The 17,166-nt window shown below is 39.7% G+C and overlaps 2 protein-coding genes across 3 annotated transcripts in view; one reads left to right on the top strand and one right to left on the bottom strand.

The window, feature by feature from the left end:
- Positions 1 to 201: 201 nt before the first annotated feature.
- On the bottom strand, positions 202 to 10,757 carry LOC124265613. Its single transcript, XM_046700401.1, has 3 exons — positions 10,625 to 10,757; positions 9,389 to 9,430; positions 202 to 416 (listed from the first exon to the last, which is right to left on the bottom strand). The coding sequence occupies exons 1-3, from the start codon at positions 10,677 to 10,679 to the stop codon at positions 202 to 204; spliced, it is 312 nt and encodes a 103-aa protein (XP_046556357.1). The 5' UTR covers positions 10,680 to 10,757.
- A 1,501-nt stretch (positions 10,758 to 12,258) lies between these two features.
- The window catches only part of LOC124265620 (receptor-type tyrosine-protein phosphatase epsilon-like), a 62,138-nt gene continuing 57,230 nt past the window's right edge, over positions 12,259 to 17,166 (top strand). For both annotated transcript variants that reach the window (XM_046700407.1, XM_046700406.1), the window contains exon 1: positions 12,259 to 12,350. In XM_046700407.1, coding sequence (XP_046556363.1) covers positions 12,269 to 12,350 — 82 coding nt within the window. In that variant the 5' untranslated portion in view covers positions 12,259 to 12,268. The remainder of the gene's footprint in view (positions 12,351 to 17,166) is intronic.

Below are 17,166 nucleotides of genomic sequence, written 5' to 3'. Positions count from 1 at the left end.
CTGGAATATGTTTTGAGAAGAATGAACAAGATACCTCACACTGAATACATATTCGGGTGTGTTTTAGCATTGCTGGTAACATAAAAATATTTCAAAGCAGTTCAATTAATATTTAAGATGTCTCATATAAAGTACTTTGTCTCATATAAAGATACTCATATATCAGTATTAGTACTATTTGTCAGTATTAGTACGCATTCGTTATTTTTTTGTTGCTGGTGACACAGTACCTTCCCAGAATATCTTGATCCTGGTAACTGTCCTGCTCTGTGTAAACTCCGCCTCCCATGCTGGGTATATGGACGTGACTGATGCACACGGCCCTGACGTCACCCCATCAGTAACCCAGGATGCCTGCCCAGTGGTAGTGTAATCATCGTTGTCCCCAGATGTAAAGTTACTCGCTGCTATATTCACTGTAATAATAAACAGTATCATTATCCGTGGTATGTTAAGTTCATCACTTTCCAATATGGAGATTCAGGTAGGAATAGCTGTACGTATACTGCATGTAGAATCCAGAAAATGTTCTTTCTCTTTGATTTGTCATCAAAGTTGTTTAAATCTTTAAAATATGTTGCGTCACCTTTCAGCATCTGTCCATTGTTATCTCTTTATCTCCATTAGATCGAAGACGTATTGTATTGTTTTCAACATCATATTCGTTACAGTGTGTTGCCCCTTTTGTTGAAAGACACCTTGTTAAATACTAAATACTAACTCTCCTACTTACACTCTTGTGGTTAACAAGTAGTAAATTAATGTCTATACGAAAACATAATGTGGTACTATAAACCCTAATATATTGGCAACGAAATTCGAGTGTACATTATGTTTTCTAGTGATTTATCGACAAAACAGATTCCGTTGGATGCGAAAACAAGTGAGAAAGTTGTTATAACAATTAATGAAAACTTCGATATCAACGTTACCTAAGGTACAGTCCTGGGGCAGTTGAGACTTGACCGACACTGTAACGCACAGAGGCTCTTGGTCAATATGAATATTTGATGATTAAATGGTTAATATAATGGTCATTCTCAGAAACATTTGCTTTCAAAGCATTTGTCTGTGAATCCAATGCAATTGTCACTGCGTATGTTTATTCTAAATTGTTTGTGTATGCTCATGTTTCAGGTTCTAGGAATGTAGGTATTTCATCATTCGCACCAGATTTATGTGTGTAGCAGAAGTATACAGCTCACCTTGAAGGCTCCATATAAACGTCGGAATCAGGTAAGCAATGGCGTTCTGGGTAACCATGGTTCCACATTGGTTGAGTATGACATGAAATGAATTCATCCTTAGAGACCATACCATTAAGTTCATTAAGAGGAGACGAGATCAGAAATGACACTACGACCTCACCAGCGAAGCTCACTCTTTCTGTTGGTAAATATATGTGCGTGAAAATAGGCACACATCATTCAGAAGATCAATTTTGCTATATACTGTTCATATGCTGTACACATTATGTGTACTAGAAAAGGTACAGTAAGCCAGGTCGTGTGTATGCTGTGATATGGTGTATAAATACAATAATTGTCTATTTCAGAAAAATGAATATTAAATCCGCCGTTCAATGACAGAGTGTTCAGAGGTGTGATCCCTGCTTGATGGTGATTCTTAAACAGATGATTGTGATGTAGTCGGTGCATTATAGAATGGAGTATGTCGCTTTTATACAATTATTTCTAAACTGACTGAGATACGATTGATATCTGAATAATCGTCCTTTGTGTCTACAGGAAAATGCGTGCGGGTCTACTGTGATAACATTCCTCGTGATAAGTAATGTACTCCTCAAAACAAAGTCAGGGAACTTCAGTTTTAATTAATTATTGAAGAAATTGGGAGATATATCGGAGTCAATCAATGATTATATTATTATTATGGATGTTTTGAGGGTGTATCACCACTTGCACTTCCTTATGAGGAATGTTTGTACAGTAATCGCTCTTGAAAAATAGAAAGACGTGAAATTTGCATGTGTACAATTTTCATCTTCAAACAAAAAATACAGGCTGGATGAAACACTAACAAATTTGTGATGCAAGATGATTGTCAAAATTAATGGTCTACAGAGATTTATTGACCTGCTTGAAAACCGTCAAAATCAAGTATGCCACCCAATGGACGTGTATCGGGCTACTGCGTTACGCATGTCACGTGCATCCCATGGGTGGGTGATAAGGAAAATTGTGGTGCTTTCATAAGATGTATGTCTTTGTAAGTTTATACTTCAATCCAAATTGATACTTCAGGTTCCCCTACTTTTAAAAATATGTGGGATGAGTATATGAAGAGATGTTGTCACTAACGGTATGATCTGCAAAGAGGTGTCACTACATTTTGGGGCATTCCCATAACTGCCTCAACTGGAACACACAACTGATAACATCCTTCACAATGCAGTAGTACGTGGGCAGATGGATGATGAACGTGAGACGTCAATGCCTGGCAATAACCAGTCTCGATAATCAAACGGAATATATTCCACTTGGTGTAAACAGCAAAGTAGAGTAAATCACTGAGCATCAGTATAGGCATCATGATTTCACGAATAGCCCGAATGCCTCCTGACGCACGTCAAGCACAAGCTACAATGTGACAGGTTTTTCCGTGTTGTCGCAACTGTTACACTTCACTTGACCTTTGTGTCATAGCTATCCAACCCTGATATGATAACCATATTGCCTGGGCTACCCTTACTTGGCAATTATCTGAAAGCGTGAATGGCAGTCAAGTGCGTCGATATCAGTGCTAGAACTTTAGAGATGTCAAAAACTGTCGCACTGTCGAAAACTGTCGCACGCGGTGTTGTCGGTGTTTGCCGCAATCACATGGGATAATCGTAACGAGCATTCCAAGGGACATAACTTTATGAGGTTCGCTTGAAAAACGGTCGGTCGGTAGAGGGCGCGAGAGTCGATCTAATGCAATGTTGCATTAATTCATTCGAACGTTTTAATTTCAAATTGTAATACGTAATATTTTTCGGAATAAAGTATATAGTAGTTTCGCTGGGGGCTGATAGTTACAATATTGGTTTTAGAGAAGTGTGACGTGATAGTGTGCTTTTAAGGGCTAAAATGTTAAGTACCAAAACTTTTAAGTATTTGTTTTATGCTACATTTTGAAATGAGTAAATAATCACATAACATCAGTGGATGATCACAAGTTATTTTGGGACATACATAATTAGGTTTACACTCGAGAAAGATAATACCATAAACCAGTATCACGTACTCTTTAAAATGAAATACGAATAAGACGAGACTCTGGATTTTACATGTTCATTTAACATCTTTTAGAAGCCGAACAAGAACAATTATTTTATGGATAACATCTTTATTGCAGTGGGTGCGACGTTTCGATGTAGATGGTTTCTAACACCGTTATCAAGCCAGTGATAAACAACGCTATGGACAAGGAAAATAGGATATGAAGGATATTGTAGTTCAACAATGATTTTATTCATAAAAGGCTCATTACACACGCAATACGTCTTATTGAACGCTATCATGTTACATTTTCGCTAAATGGTACCGTGTACAAACGCACCAGTTTTAACATTTGATTAAGCTTTATAAGTATTATATGAGTGCATGAACATGTGATGGAAAGGAGTTCTAAACAGAATTAGCGGGACGTTGTCACACTTATGTGCGGTGTTGTGGGAACGAACCTCTTCGTACAGGTTCACCAGAACTTGCCCCTTCTGACTCTCAGGTGTTTTCAAATTTGAATATTGAATCATTAAGTTATTATTGGTGGTTGTCACAGAGGACTGGTTGATGAACCAGCTTTCGAAAAACATATGTCAATGAATTATTTTAAGTGTTCGAAAATGTGATCACTTCTAATTTTTCCATCCATAACCCTCGCCCTTATGGGCAAAGTACTAGAATATGATGGTCTTCACGGACGATACCGCAACGTTAATAGCTCCATGCGAGTTATGTTTCACCTGAACGACAATAGGCACCAATCTTAAGTGAGGATATTTGGGGTATTTTGTACAGACTAAAATCATTAGTATTAACATACATGTTTGATTCTTCCGCTTCACCGATGTCTTGATTATTAGAACCAACGTTGACATAGCATGATGTTCCTGTTGACACATTCTGATCATTAACGTATTCGTTGTTGACAGAGGTGCATTCGTTTTCATAAATGTTCGCAAGACTGGTAGTTGTTGTCGTGTTAACATAAATGGATCCTTGATCTGACCATCCTCTAGGTGTTCTGTGGCTTTGTATGTTCTGGTACCGAGTATGATCGACGGGTTCCGCTATGCACTCTTCATAAGATGGCACAGCTGCTTCTTCAGCGTCCTTTTCTTGGGGCCTTTTCCTTTCCGTCTCCTGAAACATCGAATTATGAATATGACTTTACACTGGTGCTTCCAAACAATATTTGAAAATCCGGTTCAGGTGAAACGACCAAACAAACCAAATTCCTCTGATAGAACAGAGGTACTTATGTCATTGTTTCCTCTGCCCAAATGTGCAGTGAAAGTATAGTTATTTCCAGTTAAGGAGGACGTTTGCGTCAGGATGTTTTGACGTTATCATTGTCAAGGGGAGCAAATTTGAACAGAATTTTGAGGTCAGCCTATCCCCGTTAATCTTTCAGCGAAACCTTTTAGTATGCTCTGTTATGATAAATCATACAACATTTGTATCAAGAGCATAATAGTTTACGAACTGTTGATAGTTGCACCATACCTCACACACACAATAGCAACAACTGCAACAGTGACGACACCAGCAACCACCACACCCACGACAATGACGTACAGTAACGGGAACCTGTTATCAGGGTACTCTGAAAATGTAGAGATACATTCAAGCGAGGAAATCAAACCCATTAGATATTAACACATAGAACATTTAAATGTTTATATGTGAAACAGACATGTGTATGCCGCATTGATATCCTTTTCAACAATGACATGCTTCTTTTAGCTACAACACAAACAACCTTTGCACCCGTTACCATGCAGCATAATGTGATTGAATACTGCTCCTTCAGAATCGAAAAAGGTATTTTACGCCTGCAGAGATATATATCTGACTTTATATACTAAAATGACTTCCCTTTGCAATAGCACCTTACATATGACTTGCTTGATTCTTAATCATATAACCTCAAAGTATATATAATTAGTAAATGGTGAAAAGTGTTTTCTTCTAATGTGTGTACATGCGAGTATGATATACATATTATAATTACAGGCGTGATGTCGTACCCACAATGTAATACAAACATAAAAGGTCAGCGATATAAATCGGTCTTGATCACCTGCAGTGATTAACAATAGTGAAAGACTCGAAGGGACATAGTTTTGTCCGAGTATACAATTTAACTGTTGTTTATTTCTTTAATGACATGTGAACATGCACTTACTAATTCTGCTGTTGAAATGTCACGTGTAACAATAATCCTTCTCCAAGTCTGTTTCAATACATGCAATATCATTGTGAGATTTAAACTGGTTATTAACTGCGCGTACCTCTGCTGTGACAAGAACTACAACCTGCAAGAATTTAACCCGTTCGTCTTTGAAGAACCCCCCAAACAAATACATCACTTCTTTTACCTTCACCAGATGGAGGCGTGGATGTTTCCGATTGGTTTGCTGTCGCTGTTGGTGGTGTTGCCATTGTGTTGGATGTTTGTGCAGTAGTGGACATAGTGACCCAGAACGCTGTACCTATTGGTGAAGTAGTCACTTTTGTCGTAGACAATGTCTTGGATGTTGTTGGCATGGTAGTAGTTGTGGAAGAAGACATTGAAGAAGACGTTTCCAGCGGCACAGCTAAAGAAACACATGCATATCTTTCTATATTGATACGTAGCTTGAATGGAAGGTATTTCTAATGCTACACATGTGTCTGATTTGGAAGCGGTAAAGTGTCTGCAGTCGACAGTATATCAATATACTTAACCAGACCTTAAGCGTTGGGCTAATGATACTGATTCAGATATCAGTTTCGTGAAGATATACAACCGCACACACAGTCAGATGGATGTCATCTAACGTTGATGTCATATATCCTCAAGTTTGACCAGAACACATTTCTATAACGTCCCATCAAAGCCAGCTTCCTGGTGGTGTTAGTGAACGTCTCGTGTATTCAGACTAGGTACACCCAAGTCGAGGTCTGTTTTACTTGTCTGGTTTGTTCACAGGCGCATGAGTACTGCTGTGCAGTGTAACACAACAAAATAGTTTACAAGTTTGTGAGTGACGGGTGCTACCGGTAGAACAGGACATGATTATCCTTTATGCGAGCATCTTATATAATTTTAACAGATATTTTGTAACTTTCTGTTTTCGGAATTTGTTTCTGAAAATAGTCAAAACTGGGTATTCTTTTGCATTGACGTTCTATGTTATCATTTGATGATCTCATGAGTGATCTCATGATTTCATGAGTGAGTGAGTGAGTGAAAAATCACGAATAAAAAGTCACATCGGCAATATTTCAGCCATATCGTGACTACGATCGTATGACGTGTATAGCTTTAGTCTTGATATTAAGAATATTTTGCATCTTTTGACAATATTGTATGTTGCTATTCATCAATAGAAGCGACAAAACCCTTTCCACATCCATAAAAAATCGTTTGTACAATTGTGACTAAATCATGAGTATATACTTGTATCAGCAGTATCACAGCCGTAAACAATCGACTCTGGCCCAGACAATCCAGCGATTGTTACCATGCGATACTATGACAGAGCATGTGTCCATGAATCACTATGAAATAGTGGTGATACCAGGTGTTCACGAAAAGATGAGCGTATCGTGCCCCACCGGTGGCACCCGTCATAAACACATGCTAAGTCTAGTCAGTTGTATAATTCGGGAACGTATGGTATATGTCAAAATTGCATCGGACATTGTTTTTGTCACTGATGCATCAAATTTGGAAATTTCCTCCCCATGTCTACCATGAAACAATTGGTGCCCATGGGGATGTCTACTTCATGGCCAAATGTTTTACCCTAAATTTTACAAAGGTGTTATCAATGAGAAATATTTCACACATTGTTTTCTCTGTAAACTTCCAATGACATTTGCTTTCATTATTGACAAAGTGTCCTGAGTGAGTGAGTTTAGTTTTACGCCGCTTTAGCAATATTCCAGCAATATCACGGCAGGGGACACCAGAAATGGGCTTCACACATTGTATCCATGTGGGGAATCGAACCCGGGTCTTCTGCGTGACGAGCAAACGCTTTAACCACTAGGCTACCCCACCGCCCCACAAAGTGTCCTGAACCTCTGAAGATTTGTGTGTAGGTATTTCGTTGTTCACCACGTTTGTTTATGCCCCATGGATCAGGGAATGAATGTTTCCCTTAAGTTGGTCATATACAACGCTGAAATGTTTCTGAGTTTTTGAGAATCCACATGGTATTAATTCCGCATGTCTTAAAATCTTTCTGTGAATATCGAGAAAGTCCTAAGTCCTTGATAGTATTAATGATTATGGCTAATCTTTGAGACAGGGATTTGGTGGTACATATTTCTGGAACCAGCAATATATCTCTCCTTGCAAAGATTTTTATGTAGTTTTGGAATCCAGTATAAAAGAGGAATAGACATGTCTTCAGGTTTAAGAGTCAAATTAAACGTTGATAACACCGTTGAGTGGTTTAGGCAAATACATATATTTCTAGTACCGTATATTTCCACCTCGCAGAAACTCAGATTCAGCATCCCTATTGTAGGTTGGCGATATATCCGGAGATGGTCCCCCGTCACGGGTACATCACACTCCAGGGTGTACTCTGGTGTCCATATGTAGGAAGAGTTCTGCGGGGTGTGACATATTCTGCCATCGACAGACACATATACGTCAGCCTGTTGATCTGGAATATGTTGAGAAGAATGAACACAATACCTTACACTAAATACATATTCGGGTGTGTTTTAGCATTGCTGTAACATAATAGATTTCAAAGCTGGTCAATTAATGTTTAAGATGTCACATATAAAGTGCTTGTCCGATATAAAGACCATGTCAGTATTAGTACTATGAATTTTGTCCGTATTAGTACGCATTCGTTATTTTGTGTTTCTGATGACACAGTACCTTCCGAGAATATCCTGATCCTGGTAACTGTCCTGCTCTGTGTAAACTCCGCCTCCCATGCTGGGTATATTGACGAGACTGATGCACACTGCCCTGACGTCACACCATCAGTAACCCAGGATGCCTGCCCAGTGATGTTGTGAGCACTGTTGTCCCCAGATGTAAAGTTACTCGCTGCTATAGTCACTGTAATAATAAACAGTATCATTATCTGTGGTATGTTGATGTACATTACATAACACCATCGCATGGCAGATAGGAATTATTTTACTTACTGGTCATAGAGTTTTATATTATGCCGTTTCTTCAGGTTGTCCTTTCCAGTTGTAATACCTTTAACATGCATAACCTTTCAGCATTAGCATATTGTTATTGTTTTATGTTTTCCGGACATGAGGCATGATAAAAACGAGACCCGTGAAGATCCGGGGTAGAATAGGTCTTCAGCGACCCATGCTTGCCCCAAAAGGCGACTATGCTTGTCATAAGAGGCGACTAACGGGATCGGGTGCTCAGGCTCGCTGACTTGGTTGACACATGTCATCGGTTCCCAATTGCGCATATCGATGCTCATGCTGTTGATCACTGGATTGTCTGGTCCAGACTCGATTATTTACAGACCGCCGCCATATAGCTGGAATATTGCTGAGTGCGGCGTAAAACTAAACTCACTCACTCATGATAAAAACGTAACGTTGTTTGTAGTACATCACATATCTTGTGCTGATTGACACCTTGTAAAATACAAATACGTATACTACTTGTACTCTTGTTGTCAGCAAGAAGTGACTGTTTTAACCTATATGCAAATATAAGCAATATAACACCTAGTGACGATTTGAATGGGAATTAGGTTTTATATTGATTCATTGACTAAATGGAATTCTTTAGCTGTAATAGGCAAAGTGATACTGTCAATTATATGAATGGATCACTGACAACCAGATGTGCACCGTGAACAAAACATCGATATCAACATTCTTCCCCTATTTGTTGAATGACATCAAATACTGAATACAAAAGCTGCTACATGTTGGTAACAAGTTGTAAATGTCAAGGCGTAAATTTAATGTGCTGATACAAATAGTAAAATACATAGCAACGCCATTTGAGAGCACATTCAGTATTCTAGTGAATCATTGACAAAACATATTCTGTTGGCTGTTATAGGCAAAATATTTTATGAACAGGTAACTGAAAATCAGATGTAAACTGTAATCACGACCTGCCCTACCTGTACCACCTGTAATCAAAACAGTGATATCAACGTTACCTAAGGTACAGTCCTGGGGGCAGTTGGAGTCTTGACCGGACACTGTAACACACATAGACTTTGATTTAATATGAATATCGGCTTATACATCAGTCAGTAACAAAGGTAAAACTAAGAAACATCGTTCCAATGTGCAATGTATTTGTGAGGTGAGGTTGGGTAAAATGAAATTGGGTTTAACGTCGTATGTGAGAATATATGACTGGTCTTACGCAAGCTTTTCGGCGCGCTCTTCACAATGTTTTACATTGTTACATATATATCCTTCCACAACTGCGACAGTAACATTCATGACAGTACATATTTAGATATCAAACTGGTTGTATCATTTGCTCTCTGTCGGTTTCAATGACAGGACGTGGAGCCGTACAACCTATGTAAACAAAGGATCGCTACGCAAATCGAAATAGTGTTACATGTTTTAGGATATTCTCATTGAAACTAAACCATTCTATCAAAGATGTTTAATTAGATCTTTAGGCTCGTCAAAAATAAAAGAGTTAATAAATATGTAAAAATATTATATTGAATGGACGGTGCAGAGGTACTATGCTGGCTTGCCGAATGGAACTCTGGGTAGGAGATTGGTTGTCAACACTCAGTCAGCTTCCACATGTCTAACAACCACAAGGGTTTTGCGAACACTGGACACAAATTTTAACTTTGATACTCACTGTTTAATCTGTGCTGAAGAAATTGATTTTGTTAAAGGTCGTCGTTATCCTAGCCAGGCCTCTGCAGTAACCAGTATTGAATGTGTTCGTAATATTGGAAAAACAAACATCTTACAAGGTACACTGTTACAAGTTTGTAATCAGAGATCTGATAAGAAAGCCACAGAAATCAAAGCTAGGATTGCAACAGCGGGTGACATTCGTGCTGTTGAGGCTAAATACCACAGACCATGTATGCAGAAGATCTTGTCAGGATGCGGCAGAACTCCTGACCTGCCCTACCTGTAGCAGCCGTAATAAAAAATAAGCAACAACGTTACCTGCGGTACACTTCTGGGGGCAGTTGGAGTCTTGACCGGACACTGTAACAAACATAGGTTGGCGTTGATATGAATATCAGCTGATACATCAGCCAATAACAAAGGTAAAACTAAGAAAGATTGTTCAATGTGCAATGTATATGCATTCATAATTAAAACAATTTGTAAGATCTATGTACATTTATGTCTCCAATTACTTGGAATGTAGATGATTCCTCATCTGGTATATGTATGTGTCTCACCTTGACTCCATGCCTGCATCAGAATCAGGTAAACAATGGCGTTGATAGTAGTCATGGTTCCATACGTAATCTTTGTTATTGAAAATAATGTGTGACGATGACCATACCATGGCGTCCGTTAAAATCGGACTGGATCACAAATTATTACATACTTCCTCACCATTGAGAGTTATTACAGTCTGCCAATAACGACTACACTACACTGACGTGGCTGTATGTATTCGAGCGGATATGATAACAAGCAATGTTATAATGAGGTTTACGAGGCGTATAAATGACTGTACAACTACGACACAGTATGAAAAGGCACAATACATGCGCAGTCAGGAAAACTAATGCTGCTCTGTGTTCAGAACATTTTGATAAGCAGATAATGTCAAACATTTATTCACAATCCAGTTTATTCTCTATGATAAACTATTTTACGTGTTAACGTTTCTGTGTTTACAGAGTGAGATCGGTTCAACATCAGTTTACGCATGTTTCAGTCATGTCGTGGTTCAGTCATGACGTGTTTCAGTCATGTCGTGTCATGTCATGTCGTGTCATGTCATGTCATGCCTAGTACCGGAAAGCTTGAGATGATACATATGACACCACACGAGCATGAGTATGGTGCAAAACTATGATCTTTATCAGGTCGAAGTCACGTACTGTTCGGGTACGTCTAAAGGAGGCAACCATGTGGTCTTATCAGCATTAGATGCTAAGCTTGGTTGGTTGGATGTTTCGTTAACGCCGCAAGCAGCAATATTCCAGCTATGTGGCGGCTGTCTGTGAATAATCGAGTCTTGGCCAGACATTCCTGTGATCAACATCATGCGCATCGATCTACGCAATTGGGATACGATGATAATATGTGTCAAACAAGTCAGCGAGCCTAACCAACCGATCCCGTTAGCCGCCTTTTACGACAGGCATGGGTTGCTGAAGACCGATTCTAACCCGGATCTTCACGGGTCAGAAGCCAAGGTGGAAACACAAGTGTATGTACAAGTGCAGGTGACTTGCTTGATAACGGTCTTAGCATCCACACGGAAACGTCGCATCTATTGCAAAAAGAAGTCTATCCATACAAAAATCGTTCCTGTTCATCATATCTGCTTGTAAATGCCACTCAAAGAAATTTGTATAATGTATCGGTTAGAAACAAGACACTAAAGGAAAGAATTTGTCTGAAAAGGCTTAGATATATACAAGACGCAGCACACAATATTGAATGAGAACCTTATCTTCTATATCACTCATAAAGCAATGTATATGAGAAATCGCTTATCATTCAATAAACATTATGATGCTTCTCCGCACAACAAAGGCTAATTCAGAGGAAGTTCAACGACAGAATACGGGAACGTTTTGATGATAGGGACACGTATGGATGATCAAATACGTCAATAAAATGCATATCATCGGGCATTCGTACCAAATAATACTGTCCTTTAAGTCACCATGGGATGACGGGCTGAAAGATATAAACAACCCGATCTAGACTCTGACGCTGATAACATGGACTCGATCAATATTTAACACTACAGCTGCACGCATGTTGTCATAACGCTTGTTTCTGGTTAGCTTTTGTAAAGATAACATTTCACCTTCCTGGTTATGTGCTGGTATGTAGGTTTCTAAATGATGGGACTGATCATGATGAATGGATGGTACTCTCTGTTCATTTTCCCCATTGTAGTCATCGTTTGCCTTGATCAACATTTGCCTCCGCATACAGGTGTGTATATTATTTATCTACCTTTATGTCCGATTTGAAAGAATGCGATAATCAACGTGTCAAAACGTTGTTTGAGATAGGATTTTACGGAAAAGGAAACATTTCGGCTATTATTGGTGTATGAACAGTTTGTTAATTTTTTGGGTTTACTTAAAATATGAGAAGAAGTGACCTTTCATTGAAATCTCACTAAATGTTATTTGGGTTTATTTTTAAGCAGACGTCGATCGGTTGTACCTGTATTGAATATACATGTATTCTTGCATGGCATATTGACGACGTAAAATGGTATACTCTGGAAGAGAGGTGTTCTTGTACAGCAAACAATTGTATCTGCATTTGATGTAAGGAAAGGTACTATTTGTGAGTTCTAAAATAATCAAGATTACCAAATATCCGCTACACGAAAATTTATGCTCTTGATCATAGAGCGAAACGAAATCCTAGAAATCCAGAGTGTGTCATTATCACACCTATGTCACAGTGCCTATATAGTTACATCACATGTTCGCAGATCATTAGTTGGCATGCATCTAGTCCTATTTGTTATAAACGCAAAAGTATTTCAAAACCATATCGGCCGAAGTCGTATTCAAGATGCAGCCTATTTTTTGGTTCACTAAAGATGTTTCTGTAACCACGAAAGTTGTGTATGACATTGAAACCGCTGTTTATTGCCCTTGAGTGAGTGAGTGAGTAAATATTTATCGTCACATCGGCAATGTTTCAGCCACATCGTGACAAGAACAATTCATTATATTATATTGTAGATCAAGGAAATTAAAAGTCTGTTAACGAAGAACAGTAAAACTAGTAGTGTATCACAGATATCCATTTAAAACTAGTAATTAAATCTAAAACATGTTAACTAGAAATGACAAGACAATGTAAAAACAGGCTATAGATTGCCAACAACTGAAGGTAGATCACCATACTAGATAGTACAAAGATGGACAAAGTATGCATATTTACATCCAAGGGTGAACAATACTGCAGCCATATATCAATGAGACAAAGGTATTTGATTCATGTCTACAAAGGGCATTAAAACTGCAAGATAGATATCCCAGTTCAATTATGAAACAAAGCAGGTAAGTATTTAAAAACAGAAGATTCGGGATAAATTAAAACTATGTTATAGACCACTAGCAACCAAAGTTAGACCACCTTACTGGGCATCATGAGGACTTACGGTGTCAGTTTTAAAAGTGAGGGAAGGAAGGACGTATTGATCATTTACCTTCATTGTATTGTACACCATGGTGTAAGGACATATCATTTCACATGGAGTGCGTTTTCTCAAGTTTTCCATCGTTTTGCCAAACACCGAATTATTCATCAATTTATAGAGCTTTTTTCTCAAAGTCACTCGTGGCTTGCTTTCTCAGCTCGGTGTTCAATCGAATGAAGGGTTCCATCCACGGACTTTGATTAAATTTGAGCACCTGGTGTATTTTTTCAGCTTCATACCGAGCGATAAGTACAGTTGCAGATTCCTATAATGCACGATGTACTTGGTTTTATTCATCAAGTTGGGCACGGGTTTTTCCACCTGAGCTGGTTTCGTCATGCCCAACAAGTCCCGCTGATAGTCAGACATCTAGTCTTGGTCAACTTTTAACAGTCCGAGAGACAGCGGATAACTGTTGTGAGCAGTTGTAAGACGGCGTAGATCACGTAAGGCATGGGCATTTTTTTTTTATAATGGTTAAATTGGATCATATTTTTATTTTTGTTCGGGCTTGTCAATCCTGATCGCGGTTCGTCCCACGCCTCGGCAGTCTTCCTTTTGTGCTTCCAGCAGGTCAGCTCGCGTCCAGCCGTGCAGACAGCGTTCGCAGAGGTGTTTCTTTTCCTTGTGGTTGGATTGATCATTCAACAGTCGGCTTAAGATTTTAATCCACGTGTAGTGATAATTGCCCCCTTTTTCGACAAGAAATAAATTGATCATGGGTATGTTTTCCGGAGCGGAGCTTAATCTGTGCACGACCGTGCCCTTATCATGTCCGAAGACGTTGATGGCTAAATGGTTTGGGTGCGTCTATACCTTTGAAGTTAAGCCCATCGTCTGTGGGACAGCTGGAAAGTTTATTCGCCACTTTAGAATCAGCGGGGAATAAGGTGGATCTTAGTGCCCATCTTAAGCAGTTATCGTCATTGTTTTTAACGTTAATGATGGCTTGGTTTTTTTTGTAATATGGAGGCAAATCTAGGTACGATCCGCCTTTAAACAGCCTGTAGTTCGCTATATCCAGATAGATGGTATGGATGGTGTCCACCACGAATTGTAATTCGACCGGCTCATTGTCTTCCAGGAGTTCGATCAGCTCAGCTTTCCTCAGTCTGGAATAACCTCTCAACTCCCTTTCTTTAGCTCGGAGTTTGAGCTCTTTGACCGTGGGAGGTTTCTGAACATCGAATAATTTCAAAGCTGTTTTTACTTCAATCGGGAGTAACCAACCACGCCACATTCTTTGGCCATCGCTTTCAATGCTTGAAGGGTAAACATTGTCACTATATCAATGTGTGAACAAAAGCTTTCCTAAAATAAATATTTATATTGAGATGCGAAGTCGAATCTCTAATAGACTCACTATAACCACATGTGAAATCACATCTCTAATTGTTTAAATTTGGGCAGATAATCCGTCATCCTTCTCTTTGACGAGTTTTGAAATAAGTTTTTCTGCTGTTTAGCCAACCAGCCTTTGCGACCGGCGGCTACCTTTTGTGTATTCTTTTGTCTGGTGATGGTATTAATCACCGGTTCTTCTGTCTCCTCCTTGGGAACAATTTCCTCCTCCTCCATCTTGTATATTATTATTGTTTATATTATTTTTTTTCTTTAAATCGGAAATGCTTCACTGTGATGATCGCCACGGTCAGAGGAGCCAGTAGCATTCCGTACCAGTGAAACATGTCACAGCTGACGGGGCTCAAGGCGTGGTGGATGAACGGATCTTTCTCGAGGTCTTTGCACATGTACAGGCGACGTTCTGGTGGAGTGGGAAGGAAATACGACGCGATGCCGACGTATATTTGCGTCATGGCCAATCCTATGGTTTTCGTCATTTTGGCGCCGAGTCTGGCTTCGTATCTCACGTACAGCTCATCGATTTCTTTGACAGGCATTTTTTGAATTTTGCAGGCAGTCCAGTCCCCACCGAATTATTGTTTGGCTTTTCCACCGACCTCCAGCGCCTCCAGTCTCTCACGCTTGTCGTGTTTTTTTATTATTATCCATCATATACTCGAGCAGTTCGTTGCACTCCATCTTAATAATATATATAGCAAACTATTTTTAAATCTAATAAAATAAAATCCAACGCACGCGAAACACAGTGATAGGAAAGTCAAGTGACACGCAACGAAAATTTCGAACATGCTTAGGCTATGCTAAGGTATACTAACATTTTCTAAAATTTGCTTAAATTATGCTAGAATTTTGATTAAGCTAGCGGATTGTATAAGCTACTTGTTGGTCCATTTTCAATAGCAGTTTGGCGTGTTTCGTTTCGGCGAGCTATTTTTTCATGTGGTCGCATTCTTGTTTGCTCGGAATCACGTTTTCACGCAATCATTCCTCGAACGAATCCCTGTCCTTGCAGTGAAACAGGGCCACCGATCGCATCTGCTCCCGCAGGTCTTTGAGCACCGAGTTGAATTTTTGCGACAGCACCCAAACGCTGTGTTTTTCGAGAAGGCCAGGTACGATAGCATGTCTCGTTTTTAAACAATTTCCTTGTTGGCGCTGCAGTCATCTTTGATGAACAGCGTCGACGCCCCTTTAAATTTGTCGTGGTAAACTTTTAACCAGTTTTGCAGACGCGTTCCAGGATCCACTTTGTGCACGTCCGGGGCTGTCATCACCCACGCTCTCTCCGTGTATGTCTTGTTCACCTGCAAAGTCAGGCACGAATCTTCTATGTCTATATTAAGCTGCACATCCATAATCACGTACAAATATAAATTTAATGCACAAGCAGTTTGAGCTTTTGTGGTAATTTGGATCTTAATACCCTTGCTTCGTAATCCCCTCGCTGCCGTTGTCGATGCGACGTCTGCTCCAATGCAGCCGATTGTCGTCCGTTGATCGCATGTCCAGCCACAGCATGTACTTGGTCGTGAGGTATTGCCCTAGTGTTACGTAGGCGAGACCGAGATCCTTCAAGATCATGTTGATTTCCAATGGGCACTTGATCCCCGGTAATTTTTGGATCTCGTCCCACTGTTGGTAAGCTCGCATGCCTTGGCTAAACAGTTGATTAGGCACGCCCTCGATGGTCACTTCTGCTTTGATAATCTCAGGGTTCAAATATTTTTCGTTGACTCTTTGAAACGGAAAAAATTCTTCCACCGTCAGGATCAAAATACCCTTCATCGTTCGAGCGGGTAAGTTCAGATTGATATTCCACAACGTATCGCTTTTATTGACGACAATCTGCCGCAGCACAGAATCATACAGGTTGGCTAGCGTTCCCGAATACTGGTTGCGAATTTGTCAAGGCAATTCCGGATTCGTGACCTTGTATAACTCCATCGAAATATTGTCAATGGCATACCTGCCCTCACCGTTCTCAACGTAAACAACCTGGCTATAATCGTTAAACATCAGTTCGTATTGCAGCCTTTCGCCCAGCGCGACTTGATAAAATGGCATGTGACCCTCCAGTATTTCGAAGTCGAGCGGAATGCAAATCGTTTCCTGAACGCCTCGGCTGTAGCCTTTTGTTTCCTCGGTATAGAGGCGAGATGAGCTTGTTCAAAAGTGTACCCCACGCGCAACCGAGTCGATGGACTGGACAAATGCCTTGGT

This window comes from Haliotis rubra, unplaced genomic scaffold (genome assembly GCF_003918875.1).
Source record: "Haliotis rubra isolate DU_JTF1 unplaced genomic scaffold, ASM391887v1 Scf988, whole genome shotgun sequence".
In the NCBI taxonomy this organism is placed as follows: Eukaryota; Metazoa; Mollusca; class Gastropoda; order Lepetellida; family Haliotidae; genus Haliotis; species Haliotis rubra.
The sequence above is the reverse complement of the archived record's forward strand: the minus strand, read 5'-3'. Positions and strand labels throughout refer to the sequence as shown.

Excerpts from the sequence above, each read along its gene's own strand:
- LOC124265613 (XM_046700401.1), bottom strand. The coding sequence starts at position 10,679 with ATGACTACTATCAACGCCATTGTTTACCTGATTCTGATGCAGGCATGG. Across the intron at positions 9,431-10,624 it reads GATGCAGGCATGGAGTCAAG|TGTCCGGTCAAGACTCCAAC; the intron begins GTGAGACACATA and ends TGTGTGTTACAG. Across the intron at positions 417-9,388 it reads CCCCCAGGACTGTACCTTAG|TGAATATAGCAGCGAGTAAC; the intron begins GTAACGTTGATA and ends TTATTATTACAG.